The sequence below is a fragment of the Leishmania braziliensis genome, chromosome 14 (genome assembly GCF_000002845.2).
Source record: "Leishmania braziliensis MHOM/BR/75/M2904 complete genome, chromosome 14".
NCBI classification, from domain to species: domain Eukaryota; phylum Euglenozoa; class Kinetoplastea; order Trypanosomatida; family Trypanosomatidae; genus Leishmania; species Leishmania braziliensis.
In genome coordinates this window covers 378,466-397,515 of record NC_009306.2, presented here as the reverse complement: position 1 = coordinate 397,515, position 19,050 = coordinate 378,466, and the positions used below count along the sequence as shown (strand labels likewise).

At 53.5% G+C, this 19,050-nt stretch overlaps 6 protein-coding genes across 6 annotated transcripts; all 6 read left to right on the top strand.

Moving 5' to 3' along the window:
* Positions 1-2,194: 2,194 nt before the first annotated feature.
* Positions 2,195-3,004, top strand: LBRM_14_1040 (conserved hypothetical protein; the record flags this gene model as incomplete). Its single annotated transcript, XM_001563342.1, has 1 exon — positions 2,195-3,004. The coding sequence occupies one exon, from the start codon at positions 2,195-2,197 to the stop codon at positions 3,002-3,004; it is 810 nt and encodes a 269-aa protein (XP_001563392.1).
* Positions 3,005-5,114: 2,110 nt separating this feature from the next.
* LBRM_14_1030 (hypothetical protein) lies at positions 5,115-5,708 on the top strand (the record flags this gene model as incomplete). Its single annotated transcript, XM_001563341.1, has 1 exon — positions 5,115-5,708. The coding sequence occupies one exon, from the start codon at positions 5,115-5,117 to the stop codon at positions 5,706-5,708; it is 594 nt and encodes a 197-aa protein (XP_001563391.1).
* Positions 5,709-6,396: 688 nt separating this feature from the next.
* LBRM_14_1020 (conserved hypothetical protein) lies at positions 6,397-6,939 on the top strand (the record flags this gene model as incomplete). Its single annotated transcript, XM_001563340.1, has 1 exon — positions 6,397-6,939. One exon carries the CDS (start codon positions 6,397-6,399, stop codon positions 6,937-6,939), a length of 543 nt encoding a protein of 180 aa, XP_001563390.1.
* Positions 6,940-9,803: 2,864 nt separating this feature from the next.
* LBRM_14_1010 (conserved hypothetical protein) lies at positions 9,804-11,321 on the top strand (the record flags this gene model as incomplete). Its single annotated transcript, XM_001563339.1, has 1 exon — positions 9,804-11,321. The coding sequence occupies one exon, from the start codon at positions 9,804-9,806 to the stop codon at positions 11,319-11,321; it is 1,518 nt and encodes a 505-aa protein (XP_001563389.1).
* Positions 11,322-12,100: 779 nt separating this feature from the next.
* Positions 12,101-13,102, top strand: LBRM_14_1000 (conserved hypothetical protein; the record flags this gene model as incomplete). Its single annotated transcript, XM_001563338.1, has 1 exon — positions 12,101-13,102. One exon carries the CDS (start codon positions 12,101-12,103, stop codon positions 13,100-13,102), a length of 1,002 nt encoding a protein of 333 aa, XP_001563388.1.
* Positions 13,103-14,447: 1,345 nt separating this feature from the next.
* On the top strand, positions 14,448-17,549 carry LBRM_14_0990 (conserved hypothetical protein; the record flags this gene model as incomplete). The annotated part of the gene is made up of 1 exon (XM_001563337.1): positions 14,448-17,549. The coding sequence occupies one exon, from the start codon at positions 14,448-14,450 to the stop codon at positions 17,547-17,549; it is 3,102 nt and encodes a 1,033-aa protein (XP_001563387.1).
* Positions 17,550-19,050: the final 1,501 nt, after the last annotated feature.

The following is a 19,050-nucleotide window of genomic DNA, read 5'->3' as shown; positions in this document are numbered from 1 at the left end:
CTATTGCCTCCGTGCGATTGTGTATGGCCAAACGCTTCGTCCACCTTCACATATACTACCCACTACATGTGAAAAGCAAAAGGCACAAGATGCAAGAGCAAATGAGCCCCGAGAAAGAGAGAGAGAGCAAAGAACTTTGAAGCGCGTAGGAAGTGCATACTTCTGAGATTGAGAAAGCGGCACCTCCGTACCAGCACGTGACTTCTACACCAGTTGCCGACCACCTTTCACGTCAAGAATAAAACTCAGGTGCGCTACAACAAAAGTATGCTAGTGAGGAAAAAGGGTAAACGTGAAGAGCCTCATTATTAACTCAAACTTCAAATCGCTAATCTTTGTCTCTGGATTGGAATGAAACTAGACTACACCTTCTTTTCCACGCGCTCACAGTCACCCTTTGTTGGGTTGCGAGAGGCCACTTTGTGAGATATAGCGAGAGACTGGCGAAAATAAGTCTCCATGCATAGTGAAACACCCCCATATAACAGTGTTTCTCTCAGAATCCTTCAAGTTCTGAATGTCGTGGGCAATTTTTGTTTTCTCGTCTTTCGTCACACCAGCCCACCAGCATACAGGTCAGCCTGCAGCAGACACGCCAGGCACAAACGCACTTCGGCTCGCCTCCCTGGCCTCATTTTCGCAACACATGATCGCCACGATTGCTGGGAAGAGAGATAAACAGAAAACAGAACATTGCCACGTTCAGTCAGCGCCACTCTTGTACAGCTGTATTGGTTGAAGGGATAGACGCTAAGTTAAAATAGCGGCCGTGCAAATCACAGTAGTAGATTTCACTGGCGTAACCCTACGCGGTCGCTAAAAGCAGTGATTGTCTTTCCTTCCCCGCGCGCCTACCGCAGTCTTTAGGCGCGCTTGCTGTGCCCACGTGACTTGCATGATTCTTTTTTTTTGGGGAAGACATCACGCTAGGCCTACTCTCTCAAGAGGCCTCGCCCTCCCCCCTCCCCTGCGCCAGCTCAAAGACACTTTCGATGATTCTTTTCCGTGCAAGAAACTCGCTCCGGGCTTCTTGTTCAAGTCTCCCCGCCACCCTCCCCACCAGGCTCCTCTCTTGTGCCCTTTCGCTGCACACCTTTAGGGCAGTCTAAAGCTCTGTGTAAGCTGGTGTTCCGAACTGCGGCGATTGCGTGTGTAACATTCATCCATCACCCTGACTCACAATCCTCGTGCTTTTTTCCCTTGGGGAACGGCGCCGCTGCCGTCTTTCCTAGGCCCCCACACACACCCTATTTTGATGTGCGGGACCCCGGCGTTGCATCGAATGCCCGGCGCCACCGCCGCGCACGGGCGAGGCAAGCAGCCCCCCCCCCCCCCCCCCCGCCAATGCAGAACCAGTTCTGGCGGAAACAGGGTCAAGCAGCAACGACGCAGGGAAGTCAGAGCGATTCCCCGTCGACATAGGTGGCGGTGTAAGATCCTGGACGGCGTGGCGTCGGAGATATCTGCGACCGTGAAAACGCTTGCGCTACCATGAGGCGGGTGAAGCGTCAACTTGGTTCGAACTCATGTCGCCCTGGCCCCGTTTCCTATTGGCGAGGAGCCTGAGCCACTGCGGGAAATGCTCCACCCGACGGTCAGCAGTGGAAATAGCTGCGAGCTGACATGAGGAACGGCTGGGCAGGCCGAGTTTGAGGTAGTGGCCGCGCGCAGCCGACTGCGTAGGTGTTGCAGCGACGCGCGTGTGCACGGCTGCTTCGTATGAGCCAGTGAGGTCCGTGATGGGTGAGGTAGAGTGGTGTTTTACCCCGCTCCACCATCACAGGGTGCCATGAATAAAGAATCTCCACCGCCCTTTCGTACCAATTAAGGTACGCGGTCGTCGGGTTCAGCTCGAGTGATTAATTGAGAAAGCTTGGCTTGTGGTCGCGTAGACTGAGACAAAAGATAAATGGGCCTAGATTTCCAATCCACGGCACTTCTGCTTGGAAGCAGACAACTACAAAGGCTTCATTACGATAGAATTTCAATGCAGCAGCTGGTACCGCTCACGGAATCGCACACTTGACAGAGGGACAAAAATGGCAGTGACGTACGCAAGCGTGGAACAAAGCTTTCATGGCTGCTTCTTTTTTTTCTTTTCGACACCTCTGCTTACCCTCCCTCTCAATTGAGCACGTTACTAATGGTATTTCTGCTTCTACAAACGCTACAAATGTAGTGCTGTCAGTGCATAATGTGTGCGGCACTCAGCCCGGCTCATTTTGAGCTTCGTACGAAGATTTTGTCAGAAGCGACGAAGCATGTCCGCACAACTGGTTTCACGAATGCCACCCTCGCTGCTTCTCTTAAATCCATCGGAGGGGAAGTTAGCGATCGAGCATTGTCTCATATTTTCAACAGGGGCTTCCCGATTGCCCTTGTCGAGCACATAGTGAAGTCTTCAAACTTGTGTGTGCAGCATGAATTGGAGACAGCTTTCAACAAGGAGGCCATCATCAAGAGCATAGACTCAAATCTGGATGCCTTTGTTGAAAACAAACTACTACTCCCCACGGAGAAAAACATTGCAGAGAGAGCCATTTTGTCAAAAGTGGAGTTCCTGTTACCTTTGGCACAACACTGGCCAAGCGCAGTAGCCCTCGAATACCTTCCTTCTAATCTACCGTACACTGTGGTCAACTTGGCGGAATTTGTCGATACTACAGTCTATTACATGGAGCGCACTGCCACACTTGGAGAGTTGCTTGAGCCGGCACGACGAATTCTTCAATCGAAGGCGATGGCGTCCCATCTTCAATATGGAGAGCGAGGCATGAACGGTGCATCATCAGCTTCATCTTTCTTGAGAAACTTTCTTCATGGTATTGCACTTTCATCAGGTCCATATGCTGACCATTCGACACTCAAATTGAGGTGGTACTACAAGCGGGCGCAGGTGGGGCTTCTTTATGGAGTAGCCACCACTTCTTTGCTTGGCGACGTTTCACGAAACGCTGCTGACACTCGATCATTGACCAAAGCTGTAGTTGAAGCCTTTTTCTAACATGTGAAAGAAATACACAGGATCTCTGTTACTCTGACCGTTTTGTATACACGACGCAAAGATGTCCATGTCTTCATACAGGCAAAAATCAGTTGAGGTTGTACTTCCAAGAAAGGAAAACCACTATTCGTGTAGCTGGGTATTATTCACTGTTGTATTTTGCTCTGTTCTTGAAGGACTTCGTAGTTCGCAGCTGTTTGTACCACTTTCGCACTTCCCCTAAAAGGGGTGTTTTGTGTTTGCAATCGAAAACTCGGCTCTCCGAGCCTTATCATTCGTGCTGATTGGAGTGGGAAAATCAGCTGCCTTGTCTTTCTTTTTCTATTTAGCCAACCTAAAATGAATGTAACAACATGATACACTGTGAGTTTTTTGTGTCGTGTCATAGGCGTTTTGCTGCTGCCACAGCAGAATTCGCTGCTGGTTCTCATTTTGTGTCTGTGAAAGGAGACCTACTGTATAACACAGTGTGTTGCTAATATCAAGAAACTGTGGAATGCTTACTGCTAGCAGACTTGTATGACTCGCCATTCCGAGGCGCACAACAGAATCCGTGCTTGCTGTGCTGCGATTATGACGACTCTTACCTGCAGCAGTGTGCAGAACAAAGAAATGAACACATTTAAGATGGTTTGTCTTATCGAAGAGAATTGAACTGAAAATGTAAAGGCTGACTTCCTTACACAGTAGTAGCCGACGATGGCGGCACCTTCGAGAAAGTGGGACTCAGTATGGAAAGTGCGAGCCAAATACATGTTCTCAACATCGGTGTTAATGCAGCAGGCGTATTTATACCCTTCTACGATCACATTGGGTATCTTGAAACAAATATGTGCAACGCAAATCTGGAACATGTGAGAGACTTTTCGAACTTGTTTGTCACATATCAAGCGATGCTGTGATGAAAAAAAAAAAAAAGAAAAAGAACGCTGTGTGTGCATTCTCTGTACCACTGTCCGCTCAGCGACGTGAACCGCAACACATTTTCAACCATCTGCACCTTGTTTTTACGCAGCGGGTACGGAATCAGGTGCTCATGTAAGCATCAACTCCGTGTCGCGTAGTACTTGCCGAGCTTCTGCTTTCATCATAGAGGCACACCGAATATAGGATGGAGAAAACTGTATAATAGTGTGAGTTTGCTTTTCATAGCTCGTGACACCAGTGTTGATGAGCTCCTTTGGATTCTGTACATTTATTTGAGGAAGCACTTTGATTGAATGTAAATATAAATTAAAGGTCACAGACTCGCTTGACGGTCCGTGTAACCCCTGTGGACACGATGCTGACTGTATTGCTGCAAACGTTGCGTACGGCAGTTGCATAACAACGCTTTATGGGGGCTCTGTATGAAAAGTGAGGCAGCTCATTGGGTGCATGGCCTGCACCTTTGCCCTTGTTACTACTATAGGCAAGGCGCTTCATGGCAAAGAAATGGGGTTTTTCGCTGCTTTCTTTTCTTCCTTTTCAGAACAGAGGTGTTTTTTTATTCCTAGTGTACCTGGGTCTTAGAGAATAAGGTGTATATATATATCGTAGCAGCGAAATAGGAAGTCACTTTATATATTTGAGGAGGTTGATGGTTGACTGACGAAACGATTACTAACCCCTTAAATTGCGAGCTTTTCCTGCTTGTTGTATACAAAGCAGCTTTTCTCAGCCACTCTTCACATTTCTGCCAACAAGACAAAGGGGGGAAAGGTGCCAGAATCAAATCGAGAGATGAATGCGTATGTTTATGCGTGTGAACGCGAATAAACTAGCACGATTTGTAGTCACACTTTGAAAACACTAAGAGCATTCCACGTAGTACTCTAATCATCACAAAAGTGGTCAAAAATACTCTTTGCATGTTGTAGGCATTATACTTCACTTTTGTGTAGTCTCTTTCCCCCTCTACTACCCTTCTCCTGTGTCTGTACTCTGGTGTACACGCATATTCATTTAGGAGAAAAAGCTTTTAACCTTGTTCTTGGTGCCAGTGCTGCGTTACAGCCGTCGAAGTCTGTGTTATCAGTACTCGCAAACACATAAACACCTGCCATTCATCAAAACTGCGCACTGCTTGCTCTATATACCAATTGACAGCTAAACATCGCTTAAAAGAATCATGGCGTTTCATCTTCTTCCAGAAACAGATTCTTTTTTACAGGTGCTTTTGCGGCCGACGTTCGCTGTATCTTTTAGTGTGGTGTCTTCGCTAGTGCTGCTCACAAACTACTTTATAGAGAAGTCAACTGTGGAAAACAGTAGCGCGCCAGCAGTCCTGGTTACAGGGAATCTATGGGTGAATGTCTTTACCTTTACACTATTCACAGCTGGCATGACATTCTCTAGCAGCACCCAAATTACGCGTGCTATTGCACTGGGTCAAAGTCCACCAATTAAGATATCTGTATTGCGTTCTTTGCCGTGGCCTCTGTCAGTGGTCTGTGGCAGCCAGGGAAATAGAAAGCTTGTACCGTTTCTTTTGTACTCTCTCCTTTTTCCCGGAACGCTTGTAGTTGTGCTACTGCACCTTATCAGCCTTGGTGTGAACAACTTTGAGAATGCTTTGTATTGGCAGCTACCGCTGCAGCGATACCTGGCCTGGACCATGTTGTGGCGTCTCATCGTCACAGTCTGTGTGTTCACTACAAACTACCTAGCGGCGCATAACCCTACTCAATCTGTACTGACCCCGAGTACGGACAATGATGACTAGCCTTTCACTACTTCAAAGAAACTGAGATAGCTGCTGTTTCTCAACAAGGCTAACAATGGTAGCACCTGCGTTACTGCTTTGAACCTGAATGACGCTGCTGCTATTCTTCTACTCTTTTTTCGTAGAGCTCACCGCTTTGTGCTGTCGATACGGTGTCTATTTGTGTCTACTGCTCTACCTGCGACTCGATTCTCGCGTCGTCGTGTGTACCCCTTTTTGTGTGCGCGCCGATGCCCCTCTGTATTGTATGAATTGCAAGAAAAGTGAAGGAAGAGAATGAAGCACCACTGCATTGCTCTGAGCAGCATGCAGTGTTTGACTATCACGGTAAACGCTAGGCTTAAGTGATGAGTGCACTTAATCCCGTATGTCCTATCGCCTGCCAGTTGGCGGTTGTGAAGCAAAGTTAGTGCAACAGCAAATGACACAATTTTATCGGCTGCTGCCTTTTTTTTTTTAAACCTTTCCAGTGTCTTTTTCTGGCTCTCTTCACCTTTTCCGGAATGCGATGTTGCGTCGTACTTGCTTACAAACAATGTCTCATGCTCACGTAGCTCCCCTACACTGCTATTTTTTTCTACCACTTTTTGCGTATATGCTAATTGTGTACACACATATACATATAAGTTCCCTAGTACCTTTTTCTTCTTGCATTTCCTATTTTTCCTTTTTGTCGACGTGCTGCACCATGGACACTACAAACCGTGGTCTTTCCTACCTCTGCTGCGTCGATGGCTCTCTGAAGCCGTGGGCAGAGGGTCAAGACGAGGGGGATGACAAGTACGAGAGCCTGCAGGGCCCAGGCGGTCGCAACCTCACCGGCTCGGTGAATGACAAGCGCATTTGCGTACCCCAGAAAATCGATCCTAAGACCTTCTTCGCAAATGAGCGCACGTTCCTGAAATGGCTGTCGATTTCTGTGATGGTGGGCTTGATGTCTCTGACTCTGCTGAACTTCGGTGACTCCACTAACAACGGTGCGGAGCTAGCTGGACTGGTGTTGCTCCCAGTCTCAATTGTATTCATGGTGTACTCGCTGTTTATCTTCCGCGATCGCGCCAACAAGATCTACATGCGTGAGCCAATGCGCTATGATGACACGCGCGGTCCAACAATGTTGGTGCTTGTGCTAGGCTCCGCGCTGACTTTGGCGACGCTCTTTTTGCTGCAGCGTCAGTACACACAGACAGTTGCCTCATCCTTCTGGGAGTCGGCGCGGTTCTCGCAATAGTGGTCAAGATGGATGTGTCATTTGTAGCGAAAGGATCTGAACTTCGTGGGCAACACTCCACAATCTGGCATCGACTCAGTGGGAATCCTAACTGAAAGAAACCAGAGGGTTTCCGTCTCTCAGCGTCTTTTCTTTTTTTTTTGCCTTTTCGTAACACGCAAGTAGTGTAGTGGACTGCGCGCAGTGCTGACTTTTTCTCTTTTTGCACTGCTGCTGTCCTCTGCTCTCAAATAGGTCTGCATCGATATCTGTGTGTGGGTCCGACGCATATTGCAGGTGCAGAAAATTGACATTCATGCAGCTGTGCATAGTGCGACTGTGCTACTCGTAAAGCGGAACGAAATGCAAAAAAAAGGCTTGTAGAGACGAGGGCGTTCTCTTGTTTAAGTTTCGAATCACTCGCAGACTCCCATAAGCTCGCAGAAAAAAACATAAGCGGAAGTGGCCTGGATACGCAAAGCAGAAGCGCAACCATACTTGAACACTGCGTGCACCTCACGAGATAAAAAAGGCTAATTGTTACCGTGTGCATATGAGAGAACCTCCCCTCAACAAGCACGGCAGCAAAAGTGCACAGGAGCGACGACATATCGAAAGCCACGGGCAGTGGTCACTTTTTTCTCTACACGCACATCAATCCCCCCTCGTGTTCGGTGTCTTCTTCTTCCCTCCCCTTCGTCAAGTCGTTTGCTTCGCTTCTGTCGCTACATGTAGTTGTAAAGGAACTCTTAAGTGCGAAGTAATAACACACACACACATACAAAGTAGATGGGCTGTGAGCGAAACAAAGAAAAGAAAACCACTGCGGAAAGAACAAAAAAAAAAGTAAATGGAAAGCGAGCGTCCGCTACCGCAGATCTGTGGTCGCTGTGCGACCCCAGTCGCTGCTGCATTCCTCCTTTTTGGGGGGACTGGCTGTTCTGGAGGACGGAGACAGACGCAGGTACGAAACAACAACAAAAAAAACGCGTAGGTGTGAGAAAGGCAAGAACAGGGCGGTCGAAAAGACAACTCTCATCCGTACATATGCATAACCACAAGACAAAAAAATGACTGGTTGCATTGAACCATGCTTACTCGATCACTCTGGCTCCTCAACTCTCCGCTCTTCAAAGGAAGAAACGGACCTGTCTCCCTACTCTTCTCGCTTTCTTGTGTGATTCTCTTTGGTGACCCGCGGGTATGTGTCATGGTAATGGCTGTTAGCTTGCACAGGTCTTCTTATCCCTCTGCCCTCGACTTTCCACTTTATATGATCGCCCCATCCGTTTTTGTGTGTGTGTGTGTGTGCCTGCTGCTGCTGCTGCTGCTGCTCTCTTCCTCAGCACCTCTTTCCTTTTGTTTTTCTGCTTTGCCCCCACCCCACCCCACCCCACCCCCGCACACCTCACCTTCTTTTGTGTTTGTTTGTTTCTCTTCACCCCCTTTTTCCTTTTCCGTCTAGCCTTTTCTCTGTGGAAGGAAAAAAGGAAAACACGCGGCTTGCTCTTCGAGTATTTTCGTTGGTGTTCTATCGGTGCGCCGTCCTATACTGTCCTCCTCCTCTTCTCCTTGTGATCGTGCGGGTACCTTACGTGTGCACGTGCGGCGTAGGATGTCGGGAGAAGGGCAGCACGTGGACAGACAATAAAGAAATTCTTCTTCGTTCTGAGGCACCCTGTACTGGTGACTCTGGTGAGAGTCTAGACGCGTTTTTTTTTCTGGTGGTAGCTCAGCCTTTGACGTCAGGATTGCCTGTTGTACACGCTCGCCCTCTCTCACCATCTCTGCCTTGTGTGTTATCACTGAAGCTTGTTGCCCCCTGCGTTCTACCTTTGGTGTCTGTTGGTATGCTACCATGACTGCAGTGTTTGGGACTTCAAATCAAAGAGTGCAGAGGCGTAGAGGATGGAAGCCAAGAAGGAAGAGGAAAGGGAGAGAGGTTGCACCTACCTCCCCCTTTGCATCCCCTTCTTCACCTTTCTGCTCTTCGGTGTCTGTCTGTTTCAGAGGTTTGTGCACAAGAAGGCCACACAGCAATGAGCTGTTTTTTGCTGTTTGTTCTTCGGCGTGTCTAGGCTCACCGCCAAGAAAAACAGTAGCAGCAGCAATGACAAAGGAGGAGAAGTAAATAAGAGGGTAAGCGAGGCACTTGTGCACGCGATGCCGTCTTGGCTCGCCAGTGGAAGCGATCGACCCTGTCTCATGGCGCGTGTGTCGCTCCCGGGGTGGGTGAGGGGGGTATGACGAAGAGGCACGGAGGAGGGTGGAGGGAACAGGATAGGACGGAGTGCAACGATTTGTAGCCTCCACCCCTCGTCTCTTTTGATGCTCTTCTGCAGTCCTCAGCCCTCAGCGTTCTCTCCCTTACATATCGGGATAGACGCTTCCATATGAGGGCAGGGGATGGAGAGCAGGGCGCCTTTGTGGGAACATACGTGTGCAGTCTGAGCGGATCACGCTAGCCTTTCTTCTCCCTATAACCGGCACCACCTGTTCCACACATCCGCGCATGCACGGATGTGTCTACGTATGCACGCTTTGTTCACCAAGGGTGCATAGTCAGTCCTCCTCTCCTTTTTTGTATTTCTTTTCTGTGTCTCTTCTCTCCATTTCCTTTTTTAATGCTTGACTGCATCGACGATGCTGCGGCAACACTTCTCGTTGGCACCGGTGAAAGAGGGACGGCCACTGCGCAGAAGACTTGAAAAGCTGTCCCTATTGCACCCACCACTCATTCTGTTGTGTGTGTGTGTGTCCCTGTCGCTACGATTTGCCGTATAGTGCGCGCCACGCAGTCATACGCATGCACACGAAGGCCCTCCCATCCTGCTAATACCTGTCTCCTCTTTCTACCTCTTTCCGCTGATCAAGCTGCAGCAACCATGATCGGGCTAAAGTCAATGTCGGGGGTGCGTGACGTAGTCCGCGGCGGATCGTGGCCCGCTCGCCTCCTCAACACCTTCACCTCGCGCGCCGCGCGGGAGAGCTTTGAATTTGACGCTGTCGTCACGGAGGCGTGCGCCACAGCCAATGTGGCGGTGCCGTCCGAGGCAGACCTGCCTCACGCGCACTGGTGGAAAAAGCTGTGCCGTGCATGCCAGGACAAGACCGGCACTACAAAACATGGTAGTCAGCTGCTGCGCTCCCGACTAACCAACGCCTTGGCACAACGGCTCGCTGTTGAGGAGGTGTACCGGTTGAATGGTGACGAAATCGCAAAGGAGGATGCAGTGGACGACCCCATCGTGGTGATGGGTCTGCCTCGTTCGAATGGTCACATGGCTGCACACGTGCTGACCCGCTCAGGCCTGTTTCTCACCCCGCGTCAGTGTGACACCTTGTCCCCGTCCTCCCTACTTGACATCGAGCGCCGTGACGCGTTTCACAAGAAGTTCCGCGGCTTCTCGTATCTGCACCCGGACTTTCTCTGCGTCCGAATACCGCAGGCAGACCAAGTCGACGACGACCTTACCCTGCATCTCATGACGCCGCAGTCGTACGCGTGGGGCCTGCTTCACGGACTGGATGAGTACCTGCTTGAGTGTCTGGAGGAGGATCAACTACCGGTGTACACTGAGGTGCGTCGTGTGATGGAGCTGCTTCAGTGGTACTGGAAGTGCGGACACTTTTCCGAACCTGTAACACGGGAGTTCGATCCTATCGACAATATGATGGAGCGGCAAACGTACGGCACAAAGAATGTGTTGCTCCACCCGCACTGGCTTCTGTACAGCCCCTTCGCCATCCTCAGCTCCGACGCTGTCAACATCGTCTTCCCTAAGATGAGGGCCATTTGGGTGCACCGTGCTCTTAGCCAGTGCCTGCCATCCCTGTGCTCCGCGTTGTGTCTGCACAACGGCCTGTACACGGGTAAGCCGCCAAGCGACTCGCAACTGGCGTCCATGGGGGAGAAGGTGCTGGGCATCTTCGGCTCTGGCACCGCGCACGCAATCGAGTACTACGGCAAGTTTGATCAGCGCCGCATGGCGCACTGGTCGAACCGTGACGTAAAGCGACACGCGACGCGGGTGGCGACAAAGACGCTCGACTACTTTGGCATCGAGCTTGATCGCTATCGCCGCATGCAGATGATCAGCGGGCAGACGGAGTACGTGTCCGTCTCTCGCCCGCTGCACGATGCACAGATGCCGTACTTCTGCCTGCACGATGGCGTCATCGGCGACGTTTTCCAGGACTACATCTACCAGTTCGAGGAGTTCGCGTTTGAGAAGAAGTTTGGCATCACACTGAAGGAGCACACCCCGCTTGCCGCGCCGGCTGACGCGATGGCGATGCGGGGTATCGCACATGGATCTAGCGAACCTCGCTCAGCCCCGGCACTTGGTTTAGGTCAGCCAATGGTGGGGCACTTCCAACAAGAGAGCAGGGGGTTTCGGTGAGACCAGATGCGAGGGGAAGAGGAGCAAAAAAAAAAATGACTACTATGCGTGGGCGAAGCGACTCGCCTCTCCATCTCGCTGAACTGAGTGAGGAAGCCCCTGCACCTTCCTCCTGGCGGATGCTTCCGCCTTTGCCATGGGTTCACAGTTTACCCCCTTTCTCTCTCTCTCTCTGTGTTTCGCGGGTGTCTCGAGCAGCTTCTCGATTCACACCGTTGGCAGCCAAAGCAAAAAATAAACACCCGAAACGGAGGGACGAAACGAGGAAGCGGCCACAATTTACGTACATGCGCGGTGCACGGAGAGAGGGTACGGCCCTGAACGCTGAGGCGCGAAGAGAGAGCCGCATCGCTTTAGCGGTGCTGATTTACAAAAAGGGGGGTGCGTTTGATGCCTGCCTTGTGCGGTACTCGTTCGTGCTTCTTCCCTTCGTGTTCTGATGCACACTTCGTCTACTCTACTCTCCGCCTCTCCCTCCCCCACTTGCTCTTCCTCCCTCTTTGCACCTCTCTGAGTCGACGCCCCTTCCTTGTCATCCCACATCATCACCAGCATATCCACACGCACCAATACGCCGTTACGTAGGTGGATTGCTTCCTTCCGCTGTCGTGCTTTTAGGCTGTTTGTCACTGCTCCATCTTCTGTGCGGTGTTGCCGAAGTCTGCCTAGTCATCTCGCTCCCTGCGCCGCAGGTGTCAACTCAAGTTTTTCCGTCGGCGCTTCAAGACGCGCGCACGCACAGCTCTTCACCTAGAAATACACAATCGAAACGCTTCATCATGACGGAGGGTCGCCTGGAGACCATTCATAACCTCCGTCCCAAGAACTGGGACAACCGGCGGCACTGGACCAACTGGCATCACCTCTACGACTGCGAGGAGGATCATATCACCCGCGAGAGTGCCCCTTTCCATGACCTCCGCGCTGGCGGTCAGTTTCAGTATGAGTACTCGGGTGGCGGTCCGTACGCAGCGCCGATTGAACCACACCATGTCAATGACCGCAGCGCCGGCGACCGCATGGATTTTGCACTGGGCCGAGGGACAGACATGGGCGGCATGGGGTATCTGCCGCTCGACACGGAGCCTGGCCGACCTGTGAAGCCGAGCAAATTGCCTCGCCAGACGGCCATGTTTACCCGAAACTGCCCTCTGAAGCGCGGCCTTTTCTCCGAGTACCCGCACATGCTGGAGGACAACGGCGATACCACCGGGCCGTCACCGCGGGCGGGTGTCATGAAGGCTGGCGGTCCCTGTGGCTACCTCGGCGGCGCTGCCGAGCACATTCCTGACCCGTACAGCGACAAGCCGAACCGCGGCCGCATCTGGCACTTCCGCACCGGCCCTGTGAAGCATGACTACCCCAAGTGGATGCCTCAGGGGGAGCCGGAGAAGAAGCCGCGCAAGACCTATGGCCCCTTCCGCGCTGGCAAACCGGATCACCTGCACATCGGGGGCGACGTAGAGTGGATCCCTGACCCGTACGACAAGGAGCCAATCCGCAACAACCGACACCCGTTCCGCACGTGGCACACACGCACGAAGTGGTCCATGCCAGTGCTCGCGCCGTGGTCGACCGGGCTGGCAACGTCGGAGGCGCGCAAGGGTGCCGGACTAGACCTGACGGAGAACAGCCTGCCGTCCCTCAAAACGTACCACAAGGTGAACCTCACCCAAACGATCGGCGCGGAAGCAGCACTGTCGTCGATGTCGTCAAAGAGGCGATATGACGGTACCAAGTCTGTGAGTGTAAGAGGAGGGGGAGGGCAGGGGACATGGTAAGATAAGGCAATTAGTCCGTGAGAGTTGGCCAACGCCGAGATCTCTGCAGGTGAATTGTGTTTCCTTGAGTGACACTGATTGGAACCAATCCCCTCCTCTCCTTTCCCCTCCTCTCCTTCCCCGCCCCTTCTCACCTCTGGAGGAGAAGCGCCACGTCGTGGGTGGGCGCGCGAGTGTATGTTCCTTCTTTTGTTTTTCGTCTTTGTGGTTGTTGTTTTGGTTCTCCTCGATGTTTCCTCTCCGTTGAGCTTCACCGCCGACCTTGTCCACACACACCCAACCACGCAGGCACGCGCACACGCGCCGTTTTTAAGGCTCCGCCCACCCTTACTTTGCAGGCGCATACGCCATGCCCTTGCCTGTCTGTGTGTGCCGGTGTGTGTGTCTCCCTTCCCCCTCCCCTTCACATGTACCATTGCCTTTATTTTTCTTTGTCTTTGTCTTTGTTGTTAATTTTTGTACTTCTAGCCTCTGTGGGCATTTTGTGTGCCTGTGTGTGTGGGAGGGGGGACTCTCTTCTGCCGCTGTCAAGTGTCTCGGTCCCTCTCTCCACTCCCTCACGCCTCCTCTGTCCGCTATGGGAACAATCCTCACATGCCTGTACTGCTTAACGTTGCGGCGGTATGAGCAAGAGAGAGGAAAACAAACAAAGAAAAGGGTCAACGCTCTCGCGCTCGTAGTTTGCAAGGTGGGGAGAAATTATGTATATACACGCATGAACATGACGGACAGCAAGAGCGGGCTGAGGGTCAGTTGTGTGCATGCACCCGCTGACGCTTCTGTGTGCACATGAAAACCCACAGTTCCTTTGGAGCCCTGCTGCGTCTCTGTGTGTGCTTTGTACGTGTGCTCACTGATACATTGTAAAAATTTGTGCTGTTCATCCGGGGGGGGGGGGGGGCAGACACCCCCTCTCCCAAGGCTGCTGGAGCACAAGAGATGATGGGACATTCATTTTCGCTGCATAATCCTCCTGCCTCATACACACACATACGCACCCACACACACACACACACACACACAGGTAAAACATGTTCGCGTTACTAGCTCAATCGCACCACACCCTTCGCTTTTCTTCTACCTGCCTCTCTCTCTCTCTCGCTCCTTTCTTTTCCTTCTCCTTCCTCCCTTTACGGTTGCGTCTCTGCTTGGGGTGCCTTCACAAGACTATGCCCCGAGTGACCATGGGCGTAACCACCCCCTTTCCCTTTTCAGCGTTTCTGGGTCACCGGCACACACAGTCGACGGAAGGTTGCTGAACACAGATGCCCACGAGCAGTGCCTGTTTGAGTAGGTCCCCGCCCCGCCATCGAATGGGTAGTTCTTCCTGCTGTGAAGTAGAGCCATGAGAAGCTCAATTGCAACCTACCTGCGCCATGGCAGAACGTCCGAACGCCTTGGCAGCGTGCTGCCGTTGCAGCGACGCCTTCTGACGTCTTCCCACGCAAAGCTTGCCGTTCCTCAGCTCAGTGACATACAAAGGAAAGATGTCGTTATCATGGCACTGCGCACCGCGAGACGGTGGGTGTCGTCTTCACCACCACCTGCCGCACCGCTGTCACCACCGGCTCCCGCGGGTAACTTGAGCACTGGCAGTGAAAACAATTCAGGTCCAATGCCTGCCACCTCTCACAGTGGTGCACATCGTGTAGATGCACACCTTGTGACGCAGTTTGCCGCACCAGTGAAGTCGAGAGCATCGAGAGTCCAGCGCTGTATCAGCCACCGCCGGCGACGACAATTTCACGGCGCCACGACATGTGGGGAGTCGAGCACCAAGCGTATCGAGGCCGCCACGTCAGTCAACGCGTCAGGTGCCGATGTTCCACTGACTGCGAACGGCGACGCTTGTATGCGTCCAGCACCGTCATGTTCTTCACCGCCGCTACACACAGGTGCGAGTGAGCCGCACTTTGCGATGTCGCCAGTGCAGCAGCGAATGTGTCAGCTTATTGGCACCGGAGCGTGGCGCGAGGCGCTGGAGGTACTCTGCTTCCACGAGCAAGAAGACACCGCCGCCAGACAACATGTGCAAGCATCATGGGAAGCTTCGTCAGCAAGTGGTTTGTGTCGCCGCAGATCCAGTGCGCTGACGGCTTCTGAGGACACTGACGGGGGCGTGGAGGCTCCTTTGATCTTCGTATCACTGCAAGAGGCATCTGTTTGGCTTCTGCTGTGGTGCGGCTACAGCACGGCTGCGTGGCAGGCGTGGTGGCGCACTATGCACCCTGTCACGTCTCCGCGGCTGGTGCTATTGCTCGCCCTTTTCACCCACGTTGTGGAACGCGATGCGATGCGCACGCGTGACTTGCTGCTTCTTTTCGAGATGGAGAGTGGCCGTGCCACCACTCCCGCGAGCGCTATCAGCAATGGTCAGATGTGCGAGGAGAACCCTACGTCGCCTATGCGTGTGTGGTGGCGTCTTCTCTGGCAGTGGCTGTGGTGCTGCAACGAGTGCACCGCCTCGAGTAAGAGTCCGTCGCAGGTCCACCGTCGACGTCTTGCCTCTTTCCTGGAGGGGGCAGTGGAGCAGCTGACCAAGTGCGTATTTGCGAGCTCTGTGACTCCAACGGGACATCATATGGGCACAATGGCAGAGACAGTGGCGCTGCTGCTGCTGGTGCTTCGTGACATGCACTGTACATGCGACGAGTGGCAGCGTATGTGGACGGAGGTGCTCACCGCGGTCTGCGAGGGTAAACCAATGCAAAGCAGCAGAAACAGCCTCCGCAGTGCCCCCACGCCGCTCTCGAGAAGAAATGCGGTGCGTTCACTCTTGTTGTCGACCTCTACGTGTGCGTTGATGGGCAAGACCGTCAAATCCGCTCTCTGTGACGCTTCCTCGACGCCGAACAACGTTGGAAGGGATAATGGTGAAAGGGCAGAAGAACTAAGTCACGTGCACCTGAGGAAAATATTCAGCGACGCAGAGCATGACTTAAAGCGTCTTCGCAGCCACTGCAGCCCTGCCGTTCCAGCAGACAGTAGAAATGCGTTGGAAGCCTTCCGCGTGTGGCACGAGCGGATTGTAGAGAGTGAGGGTCTTGGTAGCACCTGGGCAGCACTGCGCCTAGCACTACACCCGCCGCCAACGGAGCCGCGGGCTTTTAGTCTGGATCAGCCCACTGCACCGGACCGCGCAGCTCGCGTATCGCTTCAACGACTGCTGCGGCGCATCGACAACGCCACGTCGCGAGGCGACTGGATCACAGCATTGCAGCTTTGCTTGAGCCACGGCGTTCGTGATGGTCTCCCCTACAATAAGGACACGGAAAGTTTGGGTGTAGAGACCCAGGACTTGATCAGCGAGGCGAAGGGCCCTTCTCGCTGTCGCCTGTTCACGCCCACACCCACGCCGGTAGACGCATTCCCGTTTGTTCACCGACTTAGCAAGGGCCTCGTCGCGTGCGAAGTGGCCAGGCCATTTGGTGCATCGTGGCAGGGTGCTCTGGCCCTGTGGAACTTTGCTCGGCAGTACTCCTACCACCAGGTGGAACATGCATCTCCACCCGACATCGCTGTCACTGCAGGGGCGACGTCGGAGCCGTTGCGCATTGGCCCCCATCCGCCAGGGTCTGCACGGACGTCGTTGTCGCTGAGACACGCACTTGGACGCATTTTCTTCCTCCTCGCGTCGGCCAGCCGTTGGGCAGAGGCGCTGGCGTGCTTTCACGAGACCCCAGACGTCTACCTCGATGGCTTTGTTGTGTCACAGGTTGCGTACGCCCTGCGCCGCTGTCCATCACAAAATAGAGCCGTTTTGGACTTGTGGGCTATGTGGCGGTGCCGCGTAGGCGATGCCGTGGATCCGACGGAGAGCATGACGCACAAGCTGTTGTTAGCGATGCTGCAGGCGTCAGCCACGGCGACCTCTCCAGTGGCCACCTTGTCTTCCACATCTTTTCAGTCACCGGCCATGGTCGCGGAGAAGGTGGCCACTGCGGTACTCGTAGCCGCAGCAGACAGGTCTCCTTCCACGCCTGCCATGCCGGTGCCGGATGGGCAGTGCGCCGTCGCGATCCCTGGTACCGCGGTACCACTGAATTGGTCGCGGCAGCGTCATGTCATCCGCAGCATCATTAACGATCGCTGGGTGGGCAGTTGGGCTGACGCGCTTAGTGTGGCACTTGCAAGCGGTGATGTGTCTCTGCTGCTGCACACCGTTCTACGACGTGTGCCGCCGGTACACGTACCAAAGTTGTACTCAAGCGTGCGGCGAGCACTGCAGGTGAAGGGTGTCGTCCTGTCGTCCGCCGAGCGGGCGGCCCTTCTGGCGTTATGCGGTGAAGGGCGGAAGTTGCGGCTCATCGGCAACCCTGACGTGAGTGCTGGAGAAGCCACCTTTCCCAGTGGTGAGGCTGTGCCATCAATCGGTGAGAGCGGCGGTGCCCACCAGCATGTATTGAACACAGAGGCCTTCCTCGACGAGCTGCTCGGTGTTGACTAGGCGGCTTGTAAAGACGCGAAATGCTACAAAATTGCGCAGAAGATAAGGAGATTTAAGCGAAACAATGTGCAACGCAATGGGGAGGAGTTGGGGAAGCAACTGTACTCGTGCACGTCAGCATGTGCAAGCCCTATGGAAATAGGGATGCTACTTGCACACACACACACACGCATACATCGATGCAGTCGTTGGCAACTGCTGCAGTCTTAGTGGCCCTGGCTAAGCCTCGAGTTGCTTTTCTCGTGCCTTTGATTGGTCTTTGCGCAACTTCTCTCTCCCCCCTCCCCCTCCATTCCCCATCCTATCCTCTCCACCCCTTTTTCCCTCGCTCCCTCCCTCTTTACCTCCCCTCTCTATGTTGTGCTTCCTGATTCTACGGCGCTGGGTAGACGACGTACATGCCTCTACACGCGCGCGCGGGTTTGACGTCCTTTTGTTCTGTTCTCTCCCCCACCCTCTTCTCACCTCCTAGTCCACTACAGCGCCAAGGAGCGTCCCCTCTTCTCTGTCAAGGAGCAGCACTGTAGCGCCTGCGCTAGCCGAAACAGCAGCACAAAACAGCCGCCTCCCTCCCTCCCTCCCTCCCCCCCCCCCCCCCCATTGTATGCACTACTGTTTTCCGTTTCCCTCTCTCTCTCGCTATTTCCCCGAAGCTGGATATCTGCTGCTCCCTCACCATTCACCCACCCATAGTCTCCGCCTCCTCGTGAACCACAGAGGACGGACGTACTCCATTACGACGCCGTGCTCAGGGGGGGGGGGTACTGTTCTTCACCAAGCATGTTCTGCAGCGCACCGCCGCCATCCCCTAACTCGCGCCAAGTGCACTTGAGTATGCAACATGCTTACCTGGCCACCACACTCCTGCACAGGGCGCTAACCTATCTGACGGTGACGTCCATGCAGGCGTCCGTGGACACCATCATCGTCAGCAGTGTGACGGACTTCACTGCAGACGAGGCGAGTCAGAGAACGTCCGAGGAAAACACTAGGCGTGGCCATGGCAATTTCAGTAGCACCCACGGCGCCGCTCCATCGATGCACCCGCACTTTGCTGGGGCTTGGGCAACCACGAACTGCCTCACCCATAAATTCCCTGCCTTGTCGGTGGTGGGCCCGCTCTACCTCCTCGAGTGTGGCTGTCGCTACACCTTGTCGCTGGTGAAGAGAATTCTTGGCCATCTGAAGCGTCTTGTGGAACAGCATCAGCGTCATCCGCTGCCTACGTGAAGCACACGGACTCTGTGCCCGGCAGCGAGGAGCGCTTCTGGTGAAAAGATATGCTCTGTCGCGGGTTGCACTTTGACGTTTGGAACTACCTGAAGACGCTCCTGAAGGGCCGCGCCGAGTCGGCGATGACTGTGGTTGGGTCGCTAGCCATCACACCAGGGCAGACTGCACCAGCCTCTCCGCGGACATCAGCGGCAGCGCCACCAGAAGGCGCAGGAAGTGGCTACGGCCTCATAGTAACATCAACGGTGATTTCGGCTGGTTTGGCAGT